This window comes from Notolepis coatsorum (genome assembly GCF_963971535.1).
Source record: "Notolepis coatsorum genome assembly, chromosome: 1".
NCBI classification, from domain to species: Eukaryota; Metazoa; Chordata; class Actinopteri; order Aulopiformes; family Paralepididae; genus Notolepis; species Notolepis coatsorum.
In genome coordinates this window covers 239,497,014-239,509,663 of record NC_140165.1, presented here as the reverse complement: position 1 = coordinate 239,509,663, position 12,650 = coordinate 239,497,014, and the positions used below count along the sequence as shown (strand labels likewise).

Sequence of the window (12,650 nt, the reverse complement as noted above, 5' to 3'; positions counted from 1 at the left end):
ATCCCCTAATGAGTGTATGCCTTGCTCTTCCCATATAGGGAATCTTATAGGTCGTTTTTCAATTAAGAGTGCATTGTTATTGAATAAGGGAGTATGATTGTGCCATTTATGTGGGTTAGGATTTTTTTTTTTGTGATTCACGCCATATCCGGATCGCATGAGTAATTATGGGGCCACATTTCCGTTCACAGTGCTTGATTGGTAGTTTAGTGTATGCTATGTCCTTCAGTCTATGTGGGGCTACTATGTTTTCTTCTAATTTTCTCCAGGATACTAATGCTTGGGGGTCAAACCATGTTGTCAATGGTCTTAATGTGTACGCCTTAAAATATTGGAAAAAATCTGGAAATGCCATACCACCATCTGCTTTATTTCTCTGTGCGGTGGATCTTTTTATACGTGGTGGTTTGTTATTCCAAATAAATTTGTATGTGGAGGAGTGTAATCTTTTCCAGTAACCCTCTGGAGGGGGTAACGGTAGCATTGAACTGAAGAAGTTGATTCTAGGTAGTACATCCATCTTAACTATTGATATCCGTGCTTGTACTGTGTTTTTAAGTTTTGCCCATCTATCAAGGTCGTCTTTGATTTTGTTTTGGATTTTTGTGTAATTGTGCTTCACCGTTTGTCTTATGGTGGGGAATATTTCCACTCCCAAGCATCTAAAATGTTTTACCATCGGTATCTCTCCTGGGAGGGTTATATCTTTTTTTGCAGGGGTGTTAAGTGGAAGGAAAGCCGACTTCGGCCAATTTATCTTAAATCCCGATAGATCACCAAAGTCCTCAATCAACTTGAGCAGATGAGGCAATGTGGTGTTGGGGTTTTGCATGAACAATATTACGTCGTCCGCATATAAACTAATTTTTTGTTGTGTGTCCTTGATTACGATTGGTTCTATGGATTGGGATTGTCTTATATATTGTGCTAAAGGCTCTAATGATAGATTGAATAGTCCGGGACTAAGAGGGCAACCCTGTCTGGCAGAGCGTGATACCGGAAAGATTTTGGAGATGATTGTGCCTGTTGTAATCATGGCCGATGGGTCTTTGTATAATACTTTAATCATATCAATGAATCCTTTTCCTAACCCCATCCTTTCTAATACTGCCCATAGATACGACCATTCCAGCCTGTCAAAGGCTTTCATAGCATCCAGGGACAGCATCGCCTTAGGTATGGTGTCATCCTTGTCGGCATCTAGTACGTGCAGTATTCGTCTTATGTTATCAGTGATCAGGCGGCCTCTTATGAAGCCAGTTTGGTCCGGGTGAACTAAAGACGTCATATGCTTTTGTAATCTGATGGCTAATACCTTAGAGTACAGTTTGATATCGGTTCCGAGGAGGCTTAAAGGTCTATAACTACCGCACTCGTTGGGGTCTTTGTCTTTTTTAAGGAGGACTGTTATGAGTGCAATATTGTCATTCTTATGGAAGTTCCCCTCCTTGACTGAGTATAAGATCATATTTAGTAATAAGGGTCCAATTATGTCCCAACAAGAAAAGTACATTTCTGATGGGATACCGTCTCTTCCAGGGGCCTTACCACTTTGCATTGCGGTTATGGCCTTCTTGAATTCCTCTAGTGTGATCGGTGTTTCTAACTGTTTAGCGTCATCCTCTGAAAGTTTAGGGAGAATAATTTGATTAAGATATGTGTCCATTTTGTTTTGATCGAAGGTCGTTTCTGATTTATATAAGTCGGAGTAGAATTCTTTGAATGTATCGTTTATTTTTACAGGGTCTGTTTCAAGTACTTGTTGTGCTCTAATGGTAGTTATATCTGCAAATTTTGCATTAATTCTTAATCGCATGGCTAATAGGTGACTAGGTTTGGAACCATGGGAGTACTGCTGTTGTCTTGTGCTGCGTATTTGTATTTCCGATTGTTGTCTGCATTGATCTCTATTTTTAGTACGTTAACTTGATTCTCTAGTCGAGTTGAGTTGTTGTATTTTAGAGAATTAAATAACGTTGAGTAAAGCGTTTCCAGCTCAGCCAGTTTTGTGCATTGATTCTTGCGCATTTTGGAGGAAAAGCTATCCGTGAAATCTTTGATCATTCCCTTTACCGACATCCATAATATTCTGGGGTCTTGCACCGAGTTTGCATTCTCCCGTTGGAATACTATAAGAGCTTCTTTGAGTTGTGTAATGAATTCCTTGTTATTAAGCAGCATCGAGTTAAATCGCCATCTTGGGGCTCGGGAGGATAGTATACCAAATGTACCTTTAAGGAGTAAATAACAGTGATCTGATAGTGCGTTGGGTATCATTTCCACTTCATAATTATCAAATATTCTCTGTGATGCAAAGACATAATCTATTCTGGATAATGTATTATGTCTCGCAGATCGACAAGAGTACTTTCGGGTCGTGGGATTAAGTAATCGCCATAAGTCATTTACACCTGTAATCTTCGACCAATCCTTTAATGCCTTAGATGAATTCTTTTGTTCGCTGGAAAAGGCGAGGTAAGATTTGTCCATCCTTGGGTTCCAGATGGCATTAAAATCCGCACCTATTATAAATGAGTAATCGGGAATGTCTAACATTGCATTGGTTAGTGTAGTGAAGAAATCCTCTTCGTACAAATTTGGGGCGTATACCGCTACCAACGCTATTTTCCTGTTCTTATATACAATCTTAGCTATAGTTATCCGACCTTCTACATCAGACCATACTCCCTTTAGTACAATATTCAACTTACGTTTAACGACTATGGCTACACCCCGAGTTCTCGTACCAATAGAAGAGTGACTAATATTATGATATGTGTTGTCCGCTAATTTATCTATGTCTTTCTCTAGAATGTGCGTTTCGCTTAGCAGAGCAATGTCCACATGTTCTTTTTTCATCAGTGTGAGCACGCTTTTGCGTTTGAGTTGGTTATTTATTCCCCCGGTGTTCCATATCATTATATTCAAACTAGCCATAATCTATACATGTTGTAGTGTAATTTTTGGTAATGCTTCTGGAGTGCGAACCAATAATAGATATACATCCCACTATTGAGGTCACGTTGAGAGCCGAGCTTAAAAACATACATATATACAAATAAAAATCCCCTTCCCTTCCCTCCCACCGAGAGTCGTACAGGATTGTGTTCCATGAACACAACCTTTGCGTATGACTCCCTCCCTTGCACCACCGGATATCCCAGAATGATCCAATTATCCTTAACATTCCTATGTATACCATAGGATCTAACACTCTAAATTCTACCATAAGTAGAATGTCGACTGTGGCTTGGCCACTTTCCCGTAAAATAAAAATTTAAATAAGATAAAACTAAAAATAAAGACCAAAAATAAGCTTCAATTATCATGCCCTAATCACTTACATTTTATATGAACTTGTGTAATTTATAGTAACCCATGAATAATATGGAGGTATTGAACTGAAGAGAGAGCCTCAATAAATCAGAGAAAACGGATGAAAAAAAAATAAGTAAAAGGAAGAGAACATTAACTTAGATCTTAAAAAGCAGTTTTAAAATACGTACATGCAGCATTTCCCCTGACCAGGGGTGGGCGATGATCCGTTGTGTAGAATGTTATTTCAGCCGGCCGCTGTCAGCTAGATGCTGTTGATTATTCCCCCGAAGGGCTTCTGGTAGAATGTCTGGCCACGTATTGCTGTTATTCCAGAATGTTCCCTATATCAAAGAATGCTTTAGATGTTCTAGATTATTCCAATGTCGTTTATACAGTGATCGAATGTTCCAGTATGTTCTGGAGTGTTCCAATTTTGAATCCAATATGTCCGCAATAATAGAATCCCGACGGGGAAAGCATTCAATAACTCTGAGCTCGTAGGTCTCTCTGTCCCAAATCCTCGGTTCATTAAAGATTATACTATATGGTGTCCATGTATTAACAGAGATTAAAAGGCCATTTATACACTATCCTGCGTGTTGTGCAGACATGTATTTGGCTGCATCTTCAGGCGAGTTGAGGAAAACCCTTGCTCCTTTTTTATCGACAATGCGAAGTATTGCAGGGTATGTTAATAGGGGTCTGTATTTCTCCAGATAGAGTTGAGACATCACCGTCTTGAACTTGGCACGCAGGTCCACTACATCACGACAATAATCTTCAAAGCAGTGTATTGGTATATCCATGTATTTCAGATTGCCTTTCATCTTGCGAGTTTCACGAATAATCATTTCTTTTATTCTGACTTGGCGCAGGATAACCAATATCACTCTGGGCTTAGCGTTATTGTCACTGGATCGGGTCCCCAATCTGTAGCACTGTTCCACCTCTGGTACTTTAGGAAGGATCTCTGTTCCCAAGATTTTCTGTAATTCTGTGGCAAACTCTTCAGGGTTTGCACATCTCACTGACTCGTCCAGACCGACTATACGAATATTCAGCTTGCGTTTTTGATATTCCATCTAGAATATTTTGGCTTTCTGTTCTTCATTGATTCGCTTAAGCTCCATCGTTATATCGCTGAGCTCCGTCTTGAGTTCATTGTAGTTTTCTTTCATCTCAGCCGTTAGATTAACGTTGATATCAGCTACTTCTTTGTAGATCCGACCGAAATTTTGTTGGTGTGCTTCCAAGCCAGTTTCCAGTGCCACGGTGCGCTTAATATGTGCCTCGGCATCCACCCTTAGCGCTTCTATTTTGCCTTCGATAGATTCTTTGATAGCATCTACTTTTTCGGTTATTGACTTCTCCATTTTTTTCATTTCATTTTTCATTTCCCGGATGATATATTCTGTGTCTGAGGAGGTGATTGTAGGGGTTGAACTTGGGGTGGACATCCCGTCAATATCCTCGGCGATTTTGCGAACGTGTCCCGCGGCCATAGGGGGGTCTTCTGCGCTTGGTTTTGGAAGCGTTTTATGATCTTTCCTTGTTGTTGGCATCTCGAATCTTTCAGTCAATATAGTTAGTTGATAATCTCAGTTGATATATGCGTCAAGTTTTAAACGCATTGGTGGTCTATAAATATGTTTTTAAAACGGAAAAAAAAATAACGGATGAGCAGCTGTGTCACATGCGACTTACTCCATTCTATAGCTGACCGGAAGTAAAGATATATATCTTTACGCCATCCGTTTGCATAATAGTATTCTTCGCTCGCCTCATTGGGTCCCGCCCTTGACATTGGAGGCGCCAGTGACGAGCCCCCCAGACATGGTTCTAGACATGTTCAGACAAGTTCAGACTTGCCCATAGCAGGCGCATTGATTCTGGACAGGTAATTCGGCTGAGCCCTATAGGGATCAGTTGAGTATATATATTGTAGACGGTGCAAGCAGCCGCATCAGTCGGCAGTAAAAAAACAGGAGAAGCAGCAGAGCGAGAGCGTGATACGTCCGGTACAGTTGTACACAGACCTACCAGCAGTGTATCGTTACAGATAGCTAATGGCTACTTAGATACAACTATAATATTGTAGAGCTATTATTGGCGCAGTATAGTGACTTGTGTAAGCGAAGTAACGTGGAGAAACATATAGTTAAACCCAGCGGCGTTTGGATATAACTACTCATTGAAGACCGTCTGCGGGTTAGCTTCCAGTACAAACGAAGCTAGCTAGCTACCATCTATGCCAACGGGCTTTTGGATTAATAGCTATTAACCCTGCCATCGGGCGCTAGGATTACAAGGACCGGTTCCGTACGAGACCCCTTTTCTTCCAGCGACGACAGGATTATCCGACCAGTCTACAATTCCTCCGGAGCTTGGAGCTTCAGAGGGAAACCATCGTCTCCAGCTACCCTTGCTTTTCCCAGTATCGCCTCGTTTCTTCTCACTCCCTGCAGAGCTCCGGTCGAGTATCTGTAACCTAGGAATTATTCATTACCGCTGACTTTGATACCCTGACATTCTATTATTAAAGGAGAACCCTGATAATTCAGATGTATGTTGCTATGACTATTAAAATGCTTATAAACCAGGTATCCTTGTCCCCGCGCCATCAATTGAGTGTCCGCCATTTTGTCTAATTATACTGTCTGGCTATTAATATTCTTTAGTAGTGGTTTAATCTAAACAATCTTTAATACAGTCCGGGTTGTGTAGCCCCTTAGCTACAGTTGGTCCTTCGAGCCGGAGGGTATCAGTAATAATAATCATATTAGTAATAATATGGCCAGCGGCGGACACTCTCCAATCGGCTCTCCCCCATTAGAGCGCCCTAGGCGCCAGCGTCAGCCCCCTCCCCACTTGGAGAACTACGCTGTAGATTTACCTCCTAGCTTATCTACGAGGACATTAAGCAAGGATAACATTAGTAGCTTAAGTATGCCCAACCTTATCGACCTGTCAACCCCACCGGTAGAGACCCAAGCTAGTTTAAGTGAAACTGACTTAGCTCACGGGGGGACAAGCGGGACATGACTTGACTATGCCCATAGAACACCGCGCCCCCGAGATGGACCTCGGAGCGCAAGAAGGTAAAGAACGCGTCCCCGAGATGGACCTCGGAGCGCAAGAAGGTAAAGAATGCGCCCCCGAGATGGACCTCGGAGCGCACCAGAGTGAAGAGCACCGCGCCCCCGAGATGGACCTCGGAGCGCGGGAGAAGACAAAGTACAGCGCCCCCGAGATGGACCTCGGAGCGCGTAAGGAGACCAGGTCACCACCAAGCCCTGCCAACTCCAAATCACCATCATCAGCGTCATCCCCAAGCGCGGCCGACCAGAGGCTAGCGCAAGTCCTGATCGCCTCCAGGCGCAACAAGAGAGTGAGCGTGTTCGCCACCAGAGTGAGCGAGACCGCCTCCAGGGTGAGCGTGACCGCCTCCAGGCGCAACAAGAGAGTGAGCGTGAACATTCCAGAGCGGAAAGAGACCGCCTCCAGAGTGAGCGTGAACGCCTCCAGGCGCAACGAGAGAGTGAACGCGAACATCTCAGACTGGAAGAGAGTCGCCTCCAGGCTGACGCCACGATGACCATCAGACTGGAAGAGGCGCCTCCAGGCTGAAGAAAACATGGAGCGAGACCGCGCAAATGCACAGCGTGACGCAGCCAATGCACAGCGCGAGGCGGAGCGAGACCGTCTACAAGCACAAATGATGGAGCAAGCGCTCCAGAGGGTGACTCCCCACTCTTCCACCCGGAGCTCCCGGAGATCATCACGACACGGGTCGAGGGCACCTTCCCCTCCCCGACAAAGCTACACGGGACCCCGCCTAAGGGAAGAACCTGCTTACGTTGCCGAGCAGCTAGCCGAGCGACTACAAAGCCTGACGGAGGACGAGGGAGGACAGAAAGCCCACCCGCACTACCCCATCTCAGACCAGGAGGCTCAGCGCAGCCCCGGTCTCAGTCCCGACACGCTGCGTTATGAACCCCCAACACGTCCCAGTGGGGAGTTCGAACACCCGACGGCACCAAGCAATAGTGCCTGGAAACCCAGCCCCTGGTTCCCGCCCAGCACGAACCAACGACCCAACGTACAGGGAGACGCGCCACGGATGCCTCTCCCCCACGTGCGTCAGTGTCGCAGCCCTCCATGGCACACTACATTGGGACACCCACATTCCCAGACTTCACAAGAGAAGACCGAGCGCAGTATACCGAGCTGCGCATGTGCCTAGAGACAATTATGTCCAGAGTACAGGACGAGTCATACAAGTATGCCATTCTCCTTAAGCACCTCAAGGTAACTAGAGTGCACAACATAGCGCTGGCATACTCCAATTCACAAACTCCCTATTCTGACGCCCTGGTTGCCCTCGACGCACGTTATGGACGTACATGGGACTATGTCATTCAGGAGATACGTGAGATTGAACGTCTCCCCCCAGCTAAAGACAACCGAGCACTGGACGACCTATCCGTCAAAGTACAATCCCTGGTAGGGATGCTCGGGTCCCAACGAGAGAAGGGGATGTACGAGTTGTACGCCAACTCCAACGTGGAGCGCATATTGGAGAAGCTCCCCCCATTCCGCCAAGAACGTTTTCGGCGGCAAAGAAACTACCGTGACCCGAATGGCCCAGAACAGTCACTCCTGGACCTTGCTGACTTCATAGCCAGGGAGGTTAGCAGCCTAAGAATTGACACCTTCGCATGGGGTGGCTCGAACATTAAAGAGGGGCAGAGGAGGTTTAAAGACCAAAGCAGGCCCATCACCGTGATGCACCAAGCCGAGGCGGTGTCACGGCAGACGAGTCACAACCCCCACACCAAGGAAAAATGGAAGATCGCATGTCAATACTGCGACAGTGAACACTGGCTGTCACAGTGCGACGCATTCAAGAGACTGACCACCGCCGAAGTAAGTCAGTGGATTAAAGATAACCGCCGCTGCTTCCGCTGCGCGCGCGGCCACATGGCAGCAGAATGCCGCCTTAAGAAGAAGTGTGGCAAGTGTGACGGCGCCCACCTCGAAGCACTGCACGAGAGCAACAAGCGCCCACCAGAAGACCAAAGTAGGCCCATCACAGTGATGTACCAGGCCGAGTCGGTGTCACAACAGAAGATTATTTACCCCCCTTTACAGAATATCCATTACCCCCCCCCCCTGGTGTACTTACTGCCGCAGCGGACACTGGCAGTCACGGTGCGATGCATACAACAAACTGACCCCCGCCGAAATGGATCAGTGGGGTAAGGCTAAAACACTGCGCGAGGCCCACAAGCAAAGATTAGCTCTACAAAGCAACTCGGGAACAGAAGTGCTCCACATCGACCCCGCGAATAGTGGGAGCCCCAGAGTGCTCCTCAAGGTAGTACGAGTACTCCTCAGTCACGGGGACAAGGTACTCGACACCTACGCCGTCCTCGACGATGGGTCGGAGAAGACACTCCTCCTCGCCTCCGCCGCGACCCAGTTGGACCTGCGGGGCCCAGAGGAGACGATGACCCTCCGTACCATTAGTCGAGACTTAAAGACAATCAAAGGTGAAAACGTCTCGTTCACCATTGCAGCGATCGACCAGCCTGAGAAGCGGTACAGTATCAGCAAGGCGCTCATGAGCTACGACATAGGTTTGTCACGCTACGATTACCCCATCCCACAGCTGATGGAGAAGTACGACCACCTACGCCAACTGCCCATACCGCTCATTAGCGGCGCTACGCCGACCCTACTCATTGGCTCCGACCACGCGGAATTGTCCCAATCAAGGCGGCCCACATCGGACCCAAAGGATGCCCAGCCGCGGTTAAGACCCGACTGGGGTGGACGCTCCAGGGCCCCCTCTACGGACCTGCCAGCCAACCAACGTCCACACGCTGCCTTTACACCAAGGTGAGCGACACAGACAACACTCTCTTACAGCACGTTGAGAGGCTATGGACACTAGACGCGCTGCCATTCAAGACCGAACGCAAGATGGTTCGGCCCAAAGAGGACAAGTATGCCATCGCTCTACTAGATCAGAAGACTACGAGAGTCGAGGTCGACGGAGTGTTCAGATACGCAACCCCACTCTTGAGGCGGGCGAAGATGCTGGTGAGAGAACTGTGGGACAAGGAGCAGGGCTGGGACGACCCCATACCCGAGCACCTGGCTACCACATGGAGAGAGTGGGAGGATGAACTTGTCTTACTCCGCGGGGTGGCCATCCCGCGGAGTTACTTCCCCCCTACCGTGCGACTGGAGAAGTGTCAGACAGACCTGCACGTCTTCAGCGATGCCTCAGAAGTGGCGTACGGAACAGTGGCCTACCTGAGGGCTCAAGAAGAGGGAGTTCTGAACTCCAAGCCCCTCAGCTACGCTCCAAGCGATGTAGCTGACATAGAACCCATCACCCCAAACTACCTCTTGATGGTGCGGCCGGGCCCTGCCCTTTCTCAGACGGTGTGCGGACAGGACGGAATGAACGGACGGAGGATGTGGAGACACAGCCAAGTACTGGCCGACCAGTCTTGGGCCCGCTTCCTCCTACACTACCTACCCTCCCTTCCAGCCCGTCAGAAATGGGTGAAAGACAGGGATAACCTGACCGTGGGAACCGTCGTGACGATAATAGACCAGTCACTACCCCGAGCTACGTGGCCAGCCGGCCGGGTGAGCAGAGTGATTACTGGTTCAGAGGGGAAGGTCAGAGCGGCAGAAGTCATCGTCCAAGGGCGGACTTATAACAGACCAGTAGCCAAGTTGATTGAGCTGCCGGCGTTCCCTGACCCCCCTGACGACGACGATAACCCACTGACCTTATAGATTATTTTCTAACTCCCCATAGCACATTATGGAGAAGTTGACCTGACCCTTAATATTAATCTGTGCCCCACATTTTATTTACTAATTAGGTGCGGACTAATTAGGGGGCGGCTGTTCTGAAGGTCCAGATTAACACTGAAAGTCTGCGTTTATTATTTTGTATAACTTGTATATTGTTTATATATATAAGATATATATCTTTACGCCATCCGTTTGCATAATAGTATTCTTCGCTCGCCTCATTGGGTCCCGCCCTTGACATTGGAGGCGCCAGTGACGAGCCCCCCAGACATGGTTCTAGACATGTTCAGACAAGTTCAGACTTGCCCATAGCAGGCGCATTGATTCTGGACAGGTAATTCGGCTGAGCCCTATAGGGATCAGTTGAGTATATATATTGTAGACGGTGCAAGCAGCCGCATCAGTCGGCAGTAAAAGAACAGAAGCAGCAGAGCGAGAGCGTGATACGTCCGGTACAGTTGTACACAGACCTACCAGCAGTGTATCGTTACAGATAGCTAATGGCTACTTAGATACTGTAACAAGCGAAGGAAGATCTCCTGTCTGAGGATATGTATTATCTTTGGTGTTTTGGAGTCTCGTAAAGGGAAGTGTTCCACCCACTTAGAACAGTAGTCTACTATAACCAGAAGATACTGATTCCCCTTCTTACTTCTGGGGAAAGGACCCATCAAGTCAATCCCCAACATCTCCCCTGGTTCGCTGACCGTGGTGGACTGAAGGAAACCCGCCGGTTTCTGACACCCAGGTTTGTACTGCTGGCATATGAGACAGTTCTTTGTATAGGCCCACACATCATTCCTGACTTGAGGCCAGTAGGCTACCTCCAGCAGTCGCAGCAGTGTCTTCAGCCTTCCCATGTGACCACTAAGCGGGTTGTCATGATAATACTTCAGAAAGGACTCCCTTAGTGATCTAGGCACGAAAAGCTGTAACTTGTGGCCTAGAGTTTGACCAGGTATTTGTCTGAACAGGATTCCATTTTCAAGAAAGTAAAGTATGGCGGGTAGCGCCGTCTGCCTGGGTAGGAGGGCCTGCACTGCTGTGGCTGCATGTCTGCCCCCTCGCGGCTGCTCCTCTCGCGGCCTTCACGACTTCCGCTACTCGGCGGCTCGCCCTCGCCATCGCTCTGGTAGTTCTCAGGGTATTCTCCATTGCGGGGAGGGCCCCTCCTGCGGGGGTAGCGCCTGTAGCGGTTCCGGTCAGCGGCGTACTTGCTCCCCTGGACTGGAACGCCTGCTGAGCCGGTGACGTTGGCTGCCTCTGCTCCCTTCTCCCCTTCAACCACATCAAACTCCACAGTGTCTCCATCTCCAACACTGCAAAGGTATTTCCTTGGGTTGTTCTTTTTTATGGCCGTCTGGTGTACAAACACGTCCTCTTTCGTGTCATTCCTGTTGATAAAACCATATCCATTTTTGACGTTGAACCACTTGACTGTCCCCAAGACTCTTGTTGCAATGACCTTCTTATCCGCCGTGGAAGCTTCGACGGCCGGGCTGGACGGGCTCTCTGCGTCGTCAGAGGGCTGCGGTGGTTGTTGCGTTTCGGCGGCTTCGCTGCTCATGGTTACTGGTTGGTAATGGTGGTCTTGTGCCGGCGGTGACTCTCTAGTGTGTTTCCCGGTGCTAGATAGTAACCTGGACCGGCGGTGGTGAGAGCTGTTGCCTTCGGGCTCTCTGCTTTCTTCTCTCCGCTCCCGTTGCCGATCGCACTGGGCTATAGGGGTCGCTGCTAAGTACAGCCCCACCAAGGGCTTCCTCTGTTCATGCGGTGCAGCCATTGCCCCATCCCATAGTGGTGTGAGACCTTGTTCCACAGATTCGTGCTCATTATGCGAATGTTCAAAGGAAGACTCAAACTGGATCAGCTCGCCTGGCTGCCACTGTGGAGGGTCTGGCCCAGGCAGTAGAGGACTTACTCCAGGCAGCAGTAGAGTATTTACTTCAGGCAGTAGAGGCAAGGGCAAGGGTCTAGGCATGAAAGGCAGGGAACCTTGCTCCTCAGTTCCCATTTCAATACCACCATGTTCAAAATGTTCTGAAAAGTGAACAGGTGGTGCATCATCCTGTACAGGAGTGCTAGCCATCCTGATGGGGTTTTGTAGTTGAGCATTAAGCTGTGTGTCTCATCTTTTCAAACACTCCACCATTGACCGTTGGAGGTTATTAATATCGCTCTGAAAAGTATGTTGTAGTCGTTGACATTGACGGTCAATGTAACACCTGAGAATGTCATCTTGTCTAGTTGTATTTATATGGAAAGCCTGGATCTCTCTTTCCACAGCACTCAAACGTGACTGAAGCTGTGTAATGTCAGTAGCTACTTCGGCTTTCCCCATCCCAGAGGTAGCAAATGCGCCAGAATGGATAACAGTGACCTCAGGTTGCCGTTCCTCACTACCCCCAGAGCCGTCATCATTCACATGCAAGTCATCAAGAGTCTCATCTAGATCCTGTACAGGATCTCTTCTTGTCACAAAAGGGCCAGCTGTG

At 48.0% G+C, this 12,650-nt stretch overlaps 1 protein-coding gene across 1 annotated transcript; it reads right to left on the bottom strand.

Moving 5' to 3' along the window:
* Positions 1–11,098: 11,098 nt before the first annotated feature.
* LOC311224413 (Y-box-binding protein 1-like) lies at positions 11,099–11,737 on the bottom strand (the record flags this gene model as incomplete). The annotated part of the gene is made up of 1 exon (XM_084309377.1): positions 11,099–11,737. Exon 1 carries the CDS (start codon positions 11,720–11,722, stop codon positions 11,099–11,101), a length of 624 nt encoding a protein of 207 aa, XP_084165503.1. The 5' UTR covers positions 11,723–11,737.
* Positions 11,738–12,650: the final 913 nt, after the last annotated feature.